Raw genomic sequence first — 20,259 nt, 5'->3', positions numbered from 1 at the left:
TCTAATTTCTTGAAAAGGATTAAAATAAAGTTTAAAATCTAGGTCATGTGACATGATAAGCCAAAACACAGGGCCCTAGATGGATGTTTAAACATCCATGAATAATTACCCTATCAAATGATTACTTCAATTTACAAGTTTATTCACTTTTCTAAAACGCATTTTCACAAACATAGAAAACTGACATAAAAAAGAAGCTGTAAAACAAATGGTATCAAATTTGACCAAAAAGGATGAAAATCTACCACGACATTCAGCACCTGATCGGATTGACTCAAACTACAGGTGTTACATATTAAACATCAAACAAGAATTGTATAAATTACAGATTTAGGAACAGTCAAAAACAGACACATGGTGTAACAAAGCAAACGAGGCGTAACAATTTCAGTCATTTCAAAGGCTTGTGGCAGTATTGAAGAAAGTTATTCAACCTTATGTCTCGTTATAATGGTTAGCCTACCATAAATTAATTAACATTCATTGTTTTCCTTATTCAATGTTACCATGTATGTACATTTTCACATTCTATCTAGGTCATTGTCATTGACAATGGTTCATTTACAAATTACCTGCCATATACCCAATTACATCAGTATTATTCATTACAAAGCAAAGTTTTTGGACATTTTACATAATTTATGCTATATACCAGAAGTTGGTGTCTTACAGTGGAGGCTGGTGGAAGGAGAAGTTAGGAGGATGGGCTCCAGTCTCCACTGGTGTCCAGGGCCTGTATTCATAAATCAGCTCAGAGTAGGAGTGCTAATCTAGGATCAGTTTTTCCTTTTAGATCAGAATAACATTACATGGACAGAGAGGACATGGTCCCAGACTAGCACTACTTCTCTGGGAAGATTTATGAAAACGGTCCCAGACTTTCATATATAGGCCCCTAGATACATACAATCTTTTAGCTGTAAGCAACTGGACTTTCTTAATACTGAGAGTAAAAAAATAAAAATAAAAATAAAACAAATTGGTACGTAAAGAAAATGTAATTAAGAATTCCTTGAGCATACAATGGCTCTTCAAGGCAGATCTTTTTGAACATTCGTTAGCAGTTGCATGACATCATCCATATTGTGAGATAAATGCATTACATTCAAGCCTATTAAAGAAACTGGGAAAGGACAGTTGTCTTGACATTATGTAAATACAGGAAGTTGAAGTTACTACGGGATAGCATGAGCATGCAGCAGTTGAAATATATCAAATATCTAAGAGGTACTTCTGTGTGAGATATGAAAGAGATTCACCAGTGAAACAGACTGATGTTGAATCCTGTTACTAAGAACAATCCTGTTACTAAGAACAATCACAGAAAGATCTGATTGCTAATGAATAATTCATAGGCTTACATAAAATTCCATACCTCCACATCTTTCCTGTCAGCTTTTTTCTTATACATTTTAAGACTTGCAGTGGCTACATAGGCCAATTGATTCCAATTGTATTAGGCTGTGTTTACATTCAGCTCTGTTTAAAGGGGAATGGTAACGTTTAATTAACTGGATCAGATGAATCAGTTAGTGGGTATTTATACTCCCCCGGGGGTCCTCTGTAGAGGCTCTGCAACCGCTTTGTAACCTCACAATGCACCACACCGCAAGGTGCAATACTTTGCTTAAGTGATAATGCCCGAGAAGCCAGTGTTTGGAGGATATATTGGCACGGGTGCTGTTACGCCCGAGACTTCTTCAATATATCCTCCAAACACAGGTTTCGAGGGCATTATCACTTTTATACAATGGGTTACCAACATATTCAAATAATGATTTAACATATTTTCATTAAAAACATTATTTTGATTAATTTATTCATACTATTTCATCCTTTCACAAATAGTCCCGACACAAATCTAGGGGTTGCTACCCAAGCCGGCTGGTTGTTCGTTCTATCGGTTGCTAGAGACGCGACCCAGTCGTTCAGTCTTTTTGTTCTCTATCTATGGACAATCGTTCTAAATGCTCCATTGCCATACTGGCTGGTAATGTTCTTATCCCTTGCTTGCTAGCTAGCCAACTACGGCTAACTTACAGTCACGTCAAAAAGTGCAGCCAGAATAACAACAAAGTAGCTTCATTTGCATTTGTTTACGCTGTTTTCTAGTGACATTTATTTGGATACATCCATAACAATGAGCAAATGAGGCGCGATTTCACCTGGCATAGAAAATGTGCTCCCTCGTCAGGACACTGTTGTTCAGAGGAGCTAGCCAACAACACAGCTAACACAATCACTTCAAACTGAAGCTGGAAAGACTGCAAACTAGCTGCACTTCCTTTCGTTTTACCTTTTTTCAATTTACATTTCTTTGTATATGTCCATGAAAATTATGCCAGCTGATTCATATCGACTGGCTGAGAAACGCTGCCTGTCTGTCTTGTACCGACTCCCAAGCTGGAGATCGAATTTGAATACTGAAACAATGTTGCAAATGTCGGAGAGACAGACAGCGAGGTTTACACAAATCGCCTTTGTTGATAACTAAATGTTAGTCTAAAAGAAATGTGAGACAATGTCTAGATGCTTTTTATAGTGGAGATCAAGTTTATAAATTGCCTGGCTGGGCTGATGAGACAGTGGATTGCGCAGTCAGATGGAACAGAGTAAATAGGCATTTTAACGTCATAGATTTAACCGGTGATAATTTGTGAAAAATACACCAACTGGAATGCGGTTTCAATCAATCAGCATTCAGCATTAGACCCACCCGTTGTATAAAGTCCAATAATGCATACAAATTAATAACAATTATCTAAAAAGGCCTAACTTGAGGTACGTTTCCATTCCCCTTTAACATGCAAGTTTACAAAAGGTGTGTTCAGATAACATGAGATGAATCACTTAGAAACAGCATACATATTTAAAATGTATAAATTAATCTGACATCTAGACAAATATAAAAATAATTTTGCCCTGAGGCTTCTAATTCCTAGAAAGTTCAGCTGTGAAGAACATAACCTTGTTTTGTAGTGAGGGCAAATAAATTGGCATGGGATCTTTGGAATCAACTTCTCTGGGCACATTCTTTTTTTTAAATATCCCAAAATCTAATTTACTGAGCATAACCTGTATTCTCTGCTTTTTCCTACTGACAAAACACGCCATAACGACGAAAACGGTTGAAACCAGCGGTGGCCCAGCGAACATTTCAGCGAACATGCCCACATTGGCATGATGTGGGCAAAAATATTGGCCCCATGTTGGCTGCCCACATTGGGCCGATACACCTTTGCTGGCTCCCAAGGCATTGGCCCAGTGTGGCCCAGTACGGGTAGCCCATATCTGGTGAAGGCAACCCTCACTTTGCCTGAAATAAGCCTTCCCTTTGGATCAGCTGCCCATTATGAGCTCATGGTATTGGTCCTATGCCAATTTATCAGTTTATTCTATTATTTAAATGTTAATTTATTTATCTATTATTTATTTATTACAATTCAACTCAATGCATACATTTGATCATTTTCAAGCCTTAAAAAGGTATTTAGAGAACTTGTTACATTACATCAGAAACACAAGTTTCTCATGACACTCATTAAAGTTTTTATTTTAAAACTTCATCATTGGCAGTGTCCAAGATCAGGTGGACTGGTATGGGCTGCGTTGGGCTGGTGTAGGAAAGCCCTGCGTTGGGCTGGCCTGTGTTGGGCTGATGTGGGCTTGGTATGGGCTGATGTGGGCTTGATGTGGGGTAGCCTGTGTTGGGCTGGTGTAAGGTAGCTTGTTTTGGGCGGATGTGGAATTGATGTGGACTAGCCTGTGTTGGACTTGTTGTGGGCTAGGCCATTTCGGGCAGATGTGGGCTTGCCCACCGAATACCCACATGGGGCCAATGGGGTTAATGTTTGCTGGGGGCCGTCCTATTGCCTCTGACCAGAATATCCCCTTGGACTGTCATTTTCTGTTCATTTCCTGACGATTCCGCATGTTGAATCGCCACCATTGGTCGACACCCAGTAGGTAATCTCTAATACACCGCATCCACCACTGCTTTTAGCAGATGGTCTTTGTGCTCTGTCTACTAGACAACTACTGTAATGACCAATGTAGAAATCCATGGTATTGTAATCAATCTGGTCGTCTCTGATGCTCCATCCAAAGGATTGATTTCCTGATTTCTCAGCCATGATGCTTACAATGCCAAACCTGACATTTAGATAGACTAATCATTTTTCAATTACATTCTTTGTTTTGTACCTTTACATTGTTAGTTTAAAAAAAGGCACGCTCACTTTTACTTACTACTTTTGCAATTATTCATAATCAACTCAGCAGTCTTACAGCCTTGTGTGCTTTCTAGCAACGCAAACAAAGAGCACTTTAAGATTCACACTTCGAAGTCGTCAACTTCAGAGCTCCTTTGCTGTGCAGCATTTTCAGCGTTTTGAACTCAAGTGGCATCCTGTGAGGGCCTGCGTTGGAGAAGTATCGATACTTGAGCATGTCGTAGTAATGGTACTTCACAATTTTTCCATTTGCGTCCCGCGGAAAGGGCCAGAATCCATACAAGTGAATCTCGTCGCAGAAGCGCGTGGCCAAAGTGTACATCAACAATCCGGTGCTGGGCCGTTTGATATTGATCTTGTTTGTCAGCCAGTACCTGGAAAACAAGAACAAATTGTTTTACTAAGCCTCGCTCAGACTTACAGTAAACATGATTCCATCACTGATACAGATGGCTACAAACATGTCACTGCTATTATCTCTAGTAATCCACAATACAACAGCAGAGTGCCAGGTACGTATTCCCTAAAACACTCAAAACGGCCCCAATTCTCTGTAGTAGCCTAAATAATGCTGGCGGCAATGTTGTTTTGTGATAGAATAACAGCTCAGACTACTAATTGAATGGAATGACAGCTCCTCCGTACTCAAGTTATATTCACGCCGAAGGCTTATGGGCTGCATCCTCGGAGGCTTCAACACATCAATGGATTCGAAACAGAAAAGGGAAATTTTTGGAGAGAGACTCCCAACGACTGATGAATTAAAGAACAACCGACAGTTTTCAATTCCCAAGACAGATGTGTGTGTCGAGGAGAATGATAATTTGGATTGGATGAAAAAAATTGCACGTTCTCATGCTGGGGAAACAAATCCAAGTCCTTATTACTATAGACCAAATAAACCGACTTACCTAGATTATTATTTGCCTCTGCATTTGATATTTTTACAATAACACAATGCACTGTCCAGTTAACTGAATATTGAGCCTGAAGTATACAGGATTTGCAGTGGGTCAGTGCCCAGTAAACATGTACACGTCTGGCTCAGCTGACATATGTAACGTGGAGAGCGTTTGCACATTGGAAAGACATCCCAGAGATATTAGAATAGATTTTAGAACGTAGACATTTGAAATACATCGTCAATACGCTTGCCAATGTTTAACAGATGTCAAAACAACATTTTCCTGATGTATCCTGTACAGGTCGTACCTACGTTGAGGTTTGTTTTCCTGATGTATCCTGTACAGGTCGTACCTACGTTGAGGTTTGTTTTCCTGATGTATCCTGTACAGGTCGTACCTACGTTGAGGTTTGTTTTCCTGATGTATCCTGTACAGGTCGTACCTACGTTGAGGTTTGTTTTCCTGATGTATCCTGTACAGGTCGTACCTACGTTGAGGTTTGTTTTCCTGATGTATCCTGTACAGGTCATACCTACGTTGAGGTTTGTTTTCCTGATGTATCCTGTACAGGTCGTACCTACGTTGAGGTTTGTTTTCCTGATGTATCCTGTACAGGTCGTACCTACGTTGAGGTTTGTTTTCCTGTGGTATCCTGTACAGGTCGTACCTACGTTGAGGTTTGTTTTCCTGATGTATCCTGTACAGGTCGTACCTACGTTGAGGTTTGTTTTCCTGATGTATCCTGTACAGGTCGTACCTACGTTGAGGTTTGTTTTCCTGATGTATCCTGTACAGGTCGTACCTACGTTGAGGTTTGTTTTCCTGATGTATCCTGTACAGGTCGTACCTACGTTGAGGTTTGTTTTCCTGATGTATCCTGTACAGGTCGTACCTACCTTGAGGTTTGTTTTCCTGATGTATCCTGTACAGGTCGTACCTACGTTGAGGTTTGTGTGCTATCTGAGTGGCTAACACTTGATCCCACCCAAATTATCACAGATAATGGTAATTATAAAGGCCAGTGCCGTCCTAAACGTATATAGTTGTTTTACTTTAAGCCACAATCTGTTTTTTTCAGTCAACGGCAGTCTGCTATAGACTTGTTTTGCTATAAAGCCGGGAGATGGGGCTTGAGAAATGTAACCACTCTCCATTTCATGGATACAAGGACTGACAGTCCATGAGGTCAACATGATAGTTTAAACCACATTTTGAAGCTATACACATTATTTGTTTACATAGACAATTGAGAAAAATAACCTTATTGTTTTGTGTCATGATAGACACAATTGAACTATAAAAAGCTATAAGTAATATTCTTCTTGAATCACTCAGTGTATATACACATAGTATATATATCATTAATTTAAACAATCAAAAATGGCTGTACCTATCACAGGTTGGGCCTTCAAATGAAGACTACTTAGATAGGTCTGTCCCATGGACCTGTTAGCCATGTCCCTCCTTCAACCAAACTATATTTAGCAGCGAGGCAGGGCAGCAGAACGGCAGAACAGAAAGAACACAGTGCTTGGCTGCTATGGCAACTCACAAGGACATCGAATGTGCCCATAAAATCAGACAGTCACAACCCGTGCCCCTGGGGGAACTCTGCACGGCTAACGATCAACCCACAAAACAATTAACTAATCAACCAGTCAATTGGACAATTAATACATTGCTGTGAATTTGTCCTGGGGGGAAATGACAACCGTCACAATGACCCTCTCTTTAACTCCTACGGAGAAGCTCGAGCTCATAAACCGTATGTTCGTGATAATAACAACGTTTCAAAATAAGATCTCACACACGTTCTCCTTTCAAAGACGTTTTTCCATAATAAGGTCTCACACACGTTCTCCTTTCAAAGACGTTTTTCCATAATAAGGTCTCACACACGTTCTCCTTTCAAAGACGTTTTTCCATAATAAGGTCTCACACACGTTCTCCTTTCAAAGACGTTTTTCCATAATAAGGTCTCACACGCTTTTTCCTTTCAAAGACGTTTTTCCATAATAAGATCTCACACAATTTCTCCTTTCAAAGACGTTTTTCTCATCACTTCTTTCACTGCCTCTATCCTTTCCTCCACGGCTCGCAGAGTTCTAAATTGGAATTGAATTGAAGCCAATCATATTTGACATTGTCTTATACCTAGCAATCTATCTGCGTATGAAGACATGAGCACAGATGAAAATGTAGCCTGCTGAGAAGGCATGTGGAATGGTATGCTGATTGTGGTGTGGGGAGATGTGATCGGCGGGTTGTCCGGTTACTTTACCATGCTGCGTGAAGTAGGGCACACTAACATGACGCACCGCAGGTAGCTAGCTCCATGCCCCCTTTAGAGGTCACCCCAGGTAGCTAGCTCCTAGCTCCATGCCCCCTTTAGAGGTCACCGCAGGTAGCTCCTCCTAGCTCTACACCCCCTTTGATGCTGGATGTCAGCATTGGTGGGCAGTTGCTATGTAGTCACAAAAGTAGTGCACTATATAGGGAATAAGGTGCCATTTAGGACGCAGCCTCCCTTTCTGGGCAGTACGGCCAGATTCATGGGGTTTAGACACCAGATTCATGGGGTTTAGACACCAGATTCATGGGGTTTAGACACCAGATTCATGGGGTTTAGACACCAGATTCATGGGGTTTAGACACCAGATTCATGGGGTTTAGACACCAGATTCATGGGGTTTGGACACCAGATTCATGGGGATTTGGACACCAGATTCATGGGGATTTGGACACCAGATTCATGGGGACTTGGACACCAGATTCATGGGGATTTGGACATTCAGATTCATGGGGATTTGGACACTCAGATTAATGGGGATGTGGACAACAGATTCATGGGGATTTGGACACCAGATTCATGGGGATTTGGACACCAGATTCATGGGGATTTGGACACCAGATTCATGGGGATTTGGACACCAGATTCATGGGGATTTGGACACCAGAGTCATGGGGATTTGGACACCAGATTCATGGGGATTTGGACACCAGATTCATGGGGTTTGGACACCAGATTCATGGGGTTTGGACACCAGAGTCATGGGGATTTGGACACCAGAGTCATGGGGATTTGGACACCAGATTCATGGGGATTTGGACACCAGATTCATGGGGATTTGGACACCAGAGTCATGGGGATTTGGACACCAGATTCATGGGGATTTGGACACCAGATTCATGGGGTTTGGACACCAGATTCATGGGGTTTGGACACCAGATTGAAATTCATTGATATTTCCCTTTGGAAAAATGTGGGTTCCAATGAGATAAAAACAAACAGAGAATGACATCACTGGTCTATCTCTAGGTGTAAAAATAATGTAAATGGTTTAGAGAGGCAGTACTTCAGTCTAGTCTGGTCTACAATCTGTTTGTGCCGTCTTGCCAACTGTCACGACAACATGTGACAGTGACCATAGGTGTTTTTGTAATACAGCACAAACAGACCTGGGATCAGGCAACAATTTAAAATGGTTCTCTCCCAACATAATTTGCAATTAATGACACACATGACGCATTAGACCTCCAGACCTCAGATCTCAGACCTCTAGGGTTCTTCCCATATAGTCCCTTATTCCCTACATAGTGCACTACTTTAGACCAGGGCTGGTCCCCTATTCCTTACATAGTGCACTAGTTTTGACCAGGGAATAGGGTGTGCATGGCTTACTTTATACTGAGCTGTAAGATGCAACCAATTGCATAATAGGCAAGCATTTAATGGCCCACAACTCTTTATAAACAGCTACCTGACTGTGTGTTTGTGTGTGTGTGTGTGTGTGTGAACATACTGTAATGTATACCGTATGTGAGAATGTGTGTCAATGTGTGCATGCATATACACTACCGGTCAAAAGTTTTAGAAAACCTAAAAGTTTTTGGGTTACGACATGATTCCATGTGTGTTATTTCATAGTTTTGATGTCTTCACTATTATTCTACAATGTAGAAAATAGTAAAAATAAAGAAAAACCCTGGAATGAGAAGGTGTTCTAAAACTTTTGACCGGTAGTGTAGTACACGTGTGGCAAATCTAAACTCACCCTCTCACCACGTGGATGAGTCTCAGTGACGGGTAGGCCGTCCTCACCCTCAGTTTCCTCTTGACGATTAGCTCGTTGACGCTCTCTACGTGCCTCTCTCCTCCCTTCACCATGAAGGCCGGGATCCACAGAACGCTGTCGTTGAGCCCCCGCAGGCGCTCGACGAACCTCTCCGTGTCCGTGACGTTCTTCAGGCCACCATACGCCCTCTGGATGACAGAGGGGTTCATGGTGGTGAAGTCGGACCGCAGCCCCACGTCCTCGGCGAACTCGGACAGCGGCGGCAGGTTACAGCTAAATCAACAACGAGTCATTTGAGAAAGGGTACAACCTCGAACAGCGTTGCTCTTTCACAATACCAATAATCTTAAAGAGGGGGAGAATAAATGTTTTTCTTTGTAAGGGCGGTCAAACTTCAGAGTCTTCACTCCTGGGTCCTGGAGAAGCTAAGTGTTAATGCTAGGTTTTGTCCCAGCCCTGCACTTACACGCTAACCTTAGATTAGTTATATCAGGTGTGTTAGTGCTGGGCTGAAACAAAACCTTGTGTACACCCTGTAGCTTTCCAGGACCAGGAATGAAGAGCAATGTTCTAGAGAGGCTAGGATTGTACATACAACACCACTCAATTACTCTGCAGACAATAGCTTTGGGCCCTGGTCAAAAGTAGTGCACTACTGTTACTGCCCTACCAAGCAAAAAGACAGTAACTGCTCAGAATGTGGAACTGAGAAAAAAATGCTTTAATTTACCTTGGTTTCACAGTAACTTTATGCAGTTACTGCTAACATGACCCCCATTTTCTCCAAAACACAATAGAGGCAGGATACTTGTCCACATGATTAAGCATGTATTTAATATAGCAAAAATGACATTAACTCATTTTAGACCAATTGAGCAGTTTCTGCCTTTTTGCTTGGTAGGGCACTGTCAAGGATAGGGCTCCATTTGGGATGACATCATTATGTCTGAACTGGGCTGATGGCACAATGGAAATATTGGTGGAAGGTATTTCCTTCCTCTTTACTGTGCTTTTCTCCCACAACAGGTTGTGGTATCGCATCATGAGTCAGGCTATTCAGAAGTAGCATCTTTGATCCACACTAACAGTATGTGCTTCTGGCTTTGTCTATTTAATATTCACAACAGCCATTTATGAATCATAACAATCTTCTTATCGATGTCATGTCACGCAATATGACATATGAACCTAACTGTTATAAATACTCAGGTAATTTAAATTTGTATCATCTAGTCATTTTTTATGTAAGTATCACTAAGCTGGAGGCAAACCCAAACACTAGACAAGAGAAGAGTGATGCTATTTTTCTGATTTAATTTAATGTGGCCCGCATGGGCACATAAACCCAAGAACCCCTCATTAAATGCAGACGGGGGAATAAATTGACCAAGCTTCTGGCTAAGAGCCAGTCTCCTTAAGTGATTCAATATGTGACTTCTATCCATCAGATAATGACAGCTAATATTGTCATTACCTTGAGTGTTTTCTATGAACATATATATGTTCTGGAGGTGTTAACCACGGGCTAATGACAGTGGAGGGAAACTGTATTATGGCTTTTTTGCCCGGGCAAAAAGATCCAACCTTCTCTCATAGGCAGGGTATCCTATTGGTTAGAGCGTTGGGCTAGTAACCGAAAGGTTGCAAGTTCAAATCTCCGAGCTGACAAGGTACAAATCTGTCGTTCTGCTCCTGAATGAGGCAGTTAACCCACTCGTTCCTAGGCTGTCATTGAAAATAAGAATTTGTTCTTAACTGACTTGCCTAGTTAAATAAAGGTAAAATAAATAAATAAAATAAGAGTGTCAGAGAATGTCTATGCGTTAAGAAGTCCTAGACCAGACATGGTAGCCTTAAAGGGATCCTATCTTATGATTCAAAATGCATCACCAGTTTGTGGAGCTTGAAACTTCAACGCTGACATACAGAATATGAACAGAAAAAAGTGTTTGAGTGAACTATCCTTTTAGAAAAGGCAGCAGCAGTACCGTATGACAAAGTCATGGCTGTCGATTTCCTTGCCACATCCGCTGTTGAGAAGCACACCGGAATTGCCCACCACCGCGCACGTTCTGAAGCGCTTGTTTTTGAGTGGAGAGACGTCCGGTAGCAGGCTGTGAAGCGTGTGGGAGACGTTGAGCGTCCGGCGTCTGTCGAGGACGTAGTGGATAGTGTCGCCTGGTTTGAAACTGCTCTTCACAACCGAAACGTCCCTCTCAGCATCCAGGAAACGCAGGACATCCTTCCTGTATGTTAGTCAGAAGAGAAGTGTACTGTAGTGATGTAAATCAACTCTTAATTCCTGCATGATTTCCCACAGACAGATTAAGAGAAGTACCAGACTGAAAAGCATTCACAATGGAGAACCTCCATTAAAAGGGCTTTTTAGTCCAGAACCAGGATTATTCTGTGTCTCGGAAACCGGCCTAATGGGTTTCTCCATTGAAAGGGCTTTTGGGTCGAGGTTTGGGCTTAAGATACCCTTATCCCATAGCCCCTCTGTATGATAGACATGTCCCATAGGCCCACTGTATGATAGACATGTCCCATAGGCCCACTGTATGATAGACATGTCCCATAGCCCCTCTGTATGATAGACATGTCCCATAGGCCCACTGTATGATAGACATGTCCCATAGCCCCTCTGTATGATAGACATGTCCCATAGGCCCACTGTATGATAGACTTGTCCCATAGCCCCTCTGTATGATAGACATGTCCCATAGCCCTTCTGTATGATAGACTTGTCCCATAGCCCCTCTGTATGATAGACTTGTCCCATAGCCCTTCTGTATGATAGACTTGTCCCATAGCCCCTCTGTATGATAAACATGTCCCATAGCCCCTCTGTATGATAGACATGTCCCATAGCCCTTCTGTATGATAGACTTGTCCCATAGCCCTTCTGTATGATAGACATGTCCCATAGCCCCTCTGTATGATAGACATGTCCCATAGCCCTTCTGTATGATAGACATGTCCCATAGGCCCACTGTATGATAGACTTGTCCCATAGCCCCTCTGTATGATAGACTTGTACCATAGCCCCTCTGTATGATAGACTTGTCCCATAGCCCCTCTGTATGATAGACATGTCCCATAGGCCTACTGTATGATAGACATGTCCAATAGTCCTACTGTATGATAGACTTGTCCAAGAAGGCCTACTGTATGATAGACTTGTCCAATAAGGCCTACTGTATGATAGACTTGTCCCATAGGCCTACTGTATGACAGACTTGTCCCATAGGCCTACTGTATGATAGACTTGTCCCATAGACCTACTGTATGATAGACTTGTCCCATAGGCCTACTGTATGATAGACTTGTCCCATAGGCCTACTGTATGACAGACTTGTCCCATAGGCCTACTGTATGACAGACTTGTCCCATAGGCCTACTGTATGATAGACTTGTCCCATAGGCCTACTGTATGATAGACGTGTCCAAGAAGGCCTACTGTATGACAGACTTGTCCCATAGGCCTACTGTATGATAGACTTGTCCCATAGGCCTACTGTATGATAGACTTGTCCCATAGGCCTACTGTATGATAGACTTGTCCCATAGGCCTACTGTATGATAGACTTGTCCCATAGTCCTACTGTATGATAGACTTGTCCCATAGGCCTACTGTATGATAGACGTGTCCAAGAAGGCCTACTGTATGATAGACGTGTCCAAGAAGGCCTACTGTATGATAGACGTGTCCAAGAAGGCCTACTGTATGATAGACGTGTCCAAGAAGGCCTACTGTATGACAGACTTGTCCCATAGGCCTACTGTATGATAGACTTGTCCCATAGGCCTACTGTATGACAGACTTGTCCCATAGGCCTACTGTATGACAGACGTGTCCCATAGGCCTACTGTATGATAGACTTGCCCCATAGGCCTACTGTATGATAGACTTGTCCCATAGGCCTACTGTATGACAGACTTGTCCCATAGGCCTACTGTATGATAGACGTGTCCAAGAAGGCCTACTGTATGATAGACGTGTCCAAGAAGGCCTACTGTATGACAGACTTGTCCCATAGGCCTACTGTATGACAGACGTGTCCCATAGGCCTACTGTATGACCGACTTGTCCCATAGGCCTACTGTATGACCGACTTGTCCCATAGGCCTACTGTATGATAGACTTGTCCCATAGGCCTACTGTATGATAGACTTGTCCCATAGGCCTACTGTATGATAGACTTGTCCCATAGGCCTACTCTATGATAGACTTGTCCAAGAAGGCCTACTGTATGTGGTGCTCTTCTACATGACATGGCAATGATAGAAGAGTTGGCTTCAGCACCTGATAAGGGTTTAGACAGTGTTTGCAACCTCTCCAAAGTTCCATTGTCTGTTGACAGTGATTGATTCAGTTCTTTTGATGTTGTGGGATGACAGCTACATACCTCTGTTCTATATTTGATGAAAATATGTCACAGTTCTCTGGTTGTTAATGATGAAATCTTAATGGGGGGGGGGGGGTGCTCTGTTTTGATTCATTACAGGCCTCCTGTTGTGACAGATGTAAGCATGTATCCGACATGACAGCGACAAACAGTATGGTGTCTCAAAAACGTCTAAAGCTAAGCAAGATGATGAAGAAAGAAATAAACCATAGTATATCAAACACCCTAAAATGCTGGTGCAATGTGTTCCAGTCAACCTGCTGCAAAGTTTGAAACATTAGGTGGGTCAGAAAAAAAAAACAAGAAGATAAATGAGCAAAAATGGCCTACATTTTTCACAGCGAGTCAAATAGCAATATCTTGATTGGCTTTGTAATTACAATATGCTGCATGGGGGGAAAAAAAGAAGCACGGAAATAAGTCCCAGAACAAAGGCTCGGCTAAATGGGCAAAAAGCCTCTTATGTCATACAGTAATGAGAGTTTTGCCGTTTTCTGTCTCTTTTTTTTGCTGTCTCAGAGGGCTATGTGTTCTATTGCAGTCCGACGTCGACGATTCCCTAGACACAGAGACAGAGGGGCAGGCTGCTATTCTTAGGCACGGAAGGCACATTTGCCCAATAAAAAGAAAAGTTGTCTCACCGCAAATTAAGCGCGTACGCAGTGACGGAGCTTGAAATTAGCTGGTGGGTGGGCTTGAAGCTAACTTCCTTCAATTATAGACATTTTGCAATAGGGCAAAGTTTCAGTTTCATAGCTAATCTCATGCTATTCTACACATTTTGCCATGAGGCTGAGAGAAAATTAAAGCTAAAATAACGGTGTGTTGGCTGTGATAAAGGCACTGGATTATGAGCTGTCTTGTTTGCTAAATGAACAAATTAAGTAAACTGTAGCATGATGCATATAGCCATAGAAACACAGTGACAGATGCCTCAATGCAGTCCTATTCATAGCTTATTAGGGGTGTGGCTTTCAGTTAGTTATTTTTGGCAACACATCCCGTGAGAGTGAATGTCATCCCAGTTCACCTTTTATGTTATATTTCATCAAATCTGACTAACCCAGTGCACTTGTTTGCTATAAAATTCTATCTGACGGTGTTTGCATGTTTAGGTAAAAAGACCCCCCAAAAAATCCTGTTTGGAACACTGACAAGTAAAACAAATCTGATTGGGTGGACTTGGCTCCCCACTGGGTGGGCCTAGTCAGACACGACTGACCCCAGTCGGTGGCTAAAAAGGAAGACAACCTCTGCAATGACAAACTCTCCAAAGTTACTGTATAATACAACAGTGTTGTAAGAGTATAACAACTATATCATGTATAGAAATAGCACACAGACTTCTTCAGAAGTAGTACATAAGTAATATAGACTTATTGACAAGAGTGTTTGTAATGAAAAGGAACGACCTTCGGGTATAGATTCTTATGTCATTAAATGCAGTCAAATTAGATCTACGAATGTGTTGACACTGTGGTTGAACTGTGTCACCAAAGCAATGAGCTTGAGTTAATGTTGACCCTGACAATGATTCATCCTCCTCATAGTCTCCAGTGGTTTCCTACTGTATCCTTGCATCCCAAATGGCACTCTATTCCCTATACAGTGCACTACTTTTGACCAGGGGCTTATAGGGCTCTGGTAAAAAAAAGTAGTGCACTATGTAGGGAATAGGGTGCCATTTTGGACGCAACCCATATCGCTGGGTGCTGTTGTACAATGGTGGTGGATGAGGTTAGTAATCCTCAGACAATGTGTGCTTTTGGGGCTGGTGGTGTAGAGAAGACCTCCATTGTGTCAATTCAAGCCTCTTCTAATCCAATATCAATAATTGGACAAGTGGTGACTCACCTTATCATGAGAACTAGTGACGAATTGACCCGCCATCCTTCGACTGAGTGCTGGAAAAAGGAAGGCACACCACTCCTGCTGCTTTTCTCCGAACTATTGACCATAAGTCTTGAAGTGCCGAGTTCACTGTCACTGAAATGAAAAAAATTATAGAAAAAAAACAACTTTATTGTCCAATGTCCCGTCCCCACACATGAACGAGTACTTGATCCTTGACACACACACACACACACACACACACACACACACACACACACACACACACACACACACACACACACACACACACACACACACACACACACACACACACACACACACACACGCACACACACACACACACGTGTCCAGGTTCTTTGTTTTAATGTGATATGATTTCTCATTGAGGTGATTGCACCGGTAATTACATTGGAATGAATGGCAGAAAAAGGTACTAGAGAGATAGTGGACTAGAAAAGAGGGCTTGATTTGTACAGCAGTACACCCTGAGTTCCATGCGCATCCAGTCTTTTGTCCTTAATATGAAAGCTCTTTTGTTTTCTGTGAGAGACACCTTGAACCCACTGCCAATTTGCCATTGTTTTTCATCCATCACACTGTACAGTCTCTCATAAAGGTCTATTGTCCTTGCTTGGGCTACACCTACTCTTGGCAAGGACAGTTGATTTTGGGAAGGTTATTTATGTAACTTCCTTTATATTTAGAGACGTGCTCTACACAGGAAGTCATGACAGCTCTCAGAGTCTTCCAAAAACAAGTGTACTAATATCTTTAACACGTATGTCTGTGTGATTAGGGTGAAGCACCATTCACAAGAATACTTGTACTTTTCTGAAAGAGCTACTCCCAGTCCATTCCCCTACCCTAACATGTCTATGCATGGTTACCCCAGTGAACAAAGCCTCGAGCCCCAGACATTCTCAAATTGTATATGACTCACAGCATCTGCCAGGGTTGCCTGGGATCAATGAGGCACGGTTGTGTGTGAACTTATGATCTTCAACAGATATAAGTGGACACAATGGAAAATACCCTACTGTTGGGACTTAGTTGTTCACACGCATAACGGCCACTGAAGTTACTTCCTATTTGTTGTTGCAACCCGATTAAACTAATTGTTTGGCTTAAAACAAAAACAGCTTGGATATTCAAATGTGTAACCTTTCAAGCTAGCTGCAGTGGTGGTTCAAGAGACAATAATCTATAGTTTTTCTAAATCCTTGTAATACTAATTACATTTTGAACAGTCTTAACTCTCATGAACGGATATGACAACATCAGTTGATAGATGGGTTGTTGTTTTCGTCTGAGACTTCCTGCTTAGATTGGAGAAAAAGGGAACCGCAGGTCTCTTGCGTAGGCTCAGTCTACTGCTCAGTGGCGGGCGCACACACACACACACACACAGACACACACACACAGACACACAGACACACAGACACACACACACACACACACACACACACACACACACACACACACACACACACACACACACACACACACACACACACACACACACACACACACACACACACACACACACACACACACACCGAGAGACAGAGACAACCTTCCTGTCTTCAGTCCAGTCGTATAAAAACTGAAACAAAGCACATCCTTTCTTTGATAGTATCATCCTACTGACTGGTGATTGTGTGCCGTTCTGGCTCGGACAAAACGGCTTACTTACCTACTGACTGGTGATTGTAACCTAATTATTACAATCATTTAAACCTCACTTCTTTTTTATAAAGCTTAAATGAACCCTTTAGCGTTAACTTTAACTGAGTGGGAATAAATGGGAAGCTCTCCAATTGAGGCTTGTTCATACAAGAAATCACATATTTTCAGTTCCCGGTAAAGATGTAAATACCCTTTTTTTTGCGTCCTCAGAGCGCAGACCAGCTGGCTAGAGTGTTTACGGACATATTCAATCTCTCCCTATCCCAGTTTGCTGTCCCCACTTGCTTCAAGATGTCCACCATTGTTCCTGTACCAAAGAAAGCGAAGGTAATTGAACTAAATGACTAGAACTCACTTCTGTCATCATGAAGTGCTTTGAGAGGCTAGTTAAGGACCATATCACCTCCACCTTACCTGATATCCTAGACCAACTACAATGCACATATCGCCCCAACAGATCCACGGACGACGCAATCGCCATTGCACTGCACACTGACCTATCCCACAAGGACAAGAGAAATACCTATGTAATAATGCTGTTCATTGACTATAGCTCACCCTTCAACACCATAGTGCCATCAAAGCTCAACACTAATCTCGTGGCCCTGGGTCTGAGCCCCGCCCTGTGGAACTGGGTCCTGGACTTCCTGATGGGCCGACCCCAAGAGGTGAAGGTAGGTTACTGATTACTAACAATAACAAGACAGCCTACAGGGAGGTGAAAGCCCTGGCGGAGTGGTGCCAGGAAAATAACCTCTCCATCAACGTCAACAAAACGAAGGAGCTGATCGTGGACTACAGGAGACTGCAGAGAGAGCACACCCCCATTCACATTGACGTGGCTGCAGTGGAGACTGCTGCCCTATGTACATAGAGTCACTGAATACTGGTCACTTTAATAATGTTTACATACTGTTTTATCCACTTTATATGTACAGTATATACTGTTTTCTAGTCAAGGTTCATCCTATATAACTACTGCTGGACACACATTTTCTATTCATATATTCTCCATACACACCATATATATATAGTATATTCTCCATACATACATACATACATATATACACACACACACACACACACACACAACTGTTCAAAAGTTATTATGTATACCACCGTTCAAAAGTTTGGGGTCATTTAGAAATGTCCTTGTTTTTGAAAGAAAAGCACATTTTTTGTCCATTAAAATAACATCAAATTGATCAGGAATACAGTGTAGACATTGTTAATGTTGTAAATGACTATTGTAGCTGGAAACAGCAGATTTTTTATGGAATATCTACATAGCCGTAGAGGCCCATTATCAGCAACCATCACTCCTGTGTTCTAATGGCACGTTGTGTTAGTTGTGTTGACATAGCAGGTTAGGATAACTAAAGTGCCAGGTTAGAATAATTAACGTGGCAGGTTAGAATAATTAACTTGGCTGGATAGGAGGCTGAGGTTAAGGTTAGCAAAAGGGTTATGCTTAGCTACAATGCTACAGTTGTCAAGAACTCTTGTCCCGACGCAAAAGAAACGGCCAAGGACCAATGGCAAGCATCAATGGCGTGTAACTTGAAATCAAGTAACGCCTACAGTATATCAGAAAACACCCCTAATTGCGATCCGCAATTACACCCTTCTCATCTCAGGCACAACCACCGACTGTTTCCTTGTTGAGATTCAAAGGGGACATGCGGATTCACGCCTCGTCGCCCTCTTAGAGGAACAGCAATGACGAAACAGTCAGTGGTTGTATTTGATGAATGTTTTATTAAAAAGTATGGATTTCAGCAAACAAAGAAAGGCACGCAACAACAAAGGACAAACCTAGGTACACAATAAGAGTTTAAGAATGTACATTTTTGAAGTATCAACGCATAGTGACTGGAAAGAGTCAGAGGTTCATTTAAAAAAAAAAAAAAAACTCTAGTCTGCGCACAACTCAGTGGAGGACTTGAGGTACATGGCAACCTTCACCTGTACTCAGACTCCCAAATATGGTATCCTTAAACTAGTGATTGAGTCTTGAGGGTTCACACACACACACACACAATGTTGTAACGCATAAGATTTGATTGATTTTGTTTGCATTCCAGTATTTTGAACAAAGTGAAATCCTATCAACTAAAAAACTATATTTCTCTGTATAATGAGATTTTGTCCCAATGTGTGTGACTGAGGCTCTGAAGGAGGCAGTCCGTCAGCATGCCTCATCGACTCTGTAGCATTCAGAGAGAAATGTGTAAAATCTCTGAAGAATCCACTCACATGCCACAGTGAATATGATACCAGCCAATTAAATAACTACAAAATACTGAATATCAGCACTAATGTGTCGTTTTGACATTGTGCTCACCGGTTCAGTTCAAACAAAGGAGAATTAAGCGTCCATCCCGATACAATTGCTATGGGCTGGACAATGGCAGAGGTGTCCAATTGCAGGACACTGGCACATATCTACCAATATACATCTAAACAAAGTCCTAAAAACGAAAATGTATCACGAGGATGCATTCATTGACCAAGTCTCAAAGTAGAAAGCCTCTGCAGCGCGCCTTATGGTAATACCTGTGTTCCCAAGCGTGTTCCAGCTATTCTATTGGCCATATCGATGGCAAAAGAACGTATCATACCCAGTGACTTGAGCTTCCTGATGTTCTTCACTTCTAGTTATTTCTTTCGTCTTGTAGAAGATCACCAGGATGCTTATTGTGCAAATAGTCCAGCGTTTCCGTGAGAGACGCATCTCGCAGAGTGAGTGACAGAATCCTTAGCGATAGATTCCCCTTTAAAATCCTTTATTGGTTAGATTTGTCCCCCTTCCGAAGCGCTTGTCTCCTTCTGCTGCGCGCATTACCATGACTTACAGCAACTACACCATATCCATCGTATGAAGTCCATCTTTGTGATGGAAAGGCAACGTAGCCAATCATCTCACTCCGTTTTGCCCATACAAATATTCGTGGTTCTCTAAACCAATGGTTATAGGGAAGGGCGTGAACTTTCACTTTGAAGTTACGTTAGAGATCTATAGCACAGTGAGCTTGGCCAGACGTAACATTTAACAGATAGAAAGACCGGTAGACGCTGAGTAGGCGGAGGAGCTCTG

At 42.1% G+C, this 20,259-nt stretch overlaps 1 protein-coding gene across 1 annotated transcript; it reads right to left on the bottom strand.

Moving 5' to 3' along the window:
* Nucleotides 1-2,382: 2,382 nt before the first annotated feature.
* On the bottom strand, nt 2,383-20,017 carry st8sia4 (ST8 alpha-N-acetyl-neuraminide alpha-2,8-sialyltransferase 4). Its single transcript, XM_038971312.1, has 5 exons — nt 19,784-20,017; nt 15,477-15,608; nt 11,202-11,459; nt 9,193-9,486; nt 2,383-4,606 (listed from the first exon to the last, which is right to left on the bottom strand). The coding sequence occupies exons 1-5, from the start codon at nt 19,894-19,896 to the stop codon at nt 4,327-4,329; spliced, it is 1,077 nt and encodes a 358-aa protein (XP_038827240.1). The 5' UTR covers nt 19,897-20,017; the 3' UTR covers nt 2,383-4,326.
* Nucleotides 20,018-20,259: the final 242 nt, after the last annotated feature.

Source organism: Salvelinus namaycush, chromosome 31, assembly GCF_016432855.1.
Source record: "Salvelinus namaycush isolate Seneca chromosome 31, SaNama_1.0, whole genome shotgun sequence".
In the NCBI taxonomy this organism is placed as follows: domain Eukaryota; kingdom Metazoa; phylum Chordata; class Actinopteri; order Salmoniformes; family Salmonidae; genus Salvelinus; species Salvelinus namaycush.
This window is presented reverse-complemented; position numbering and strand designations above follow the sequence as displayed.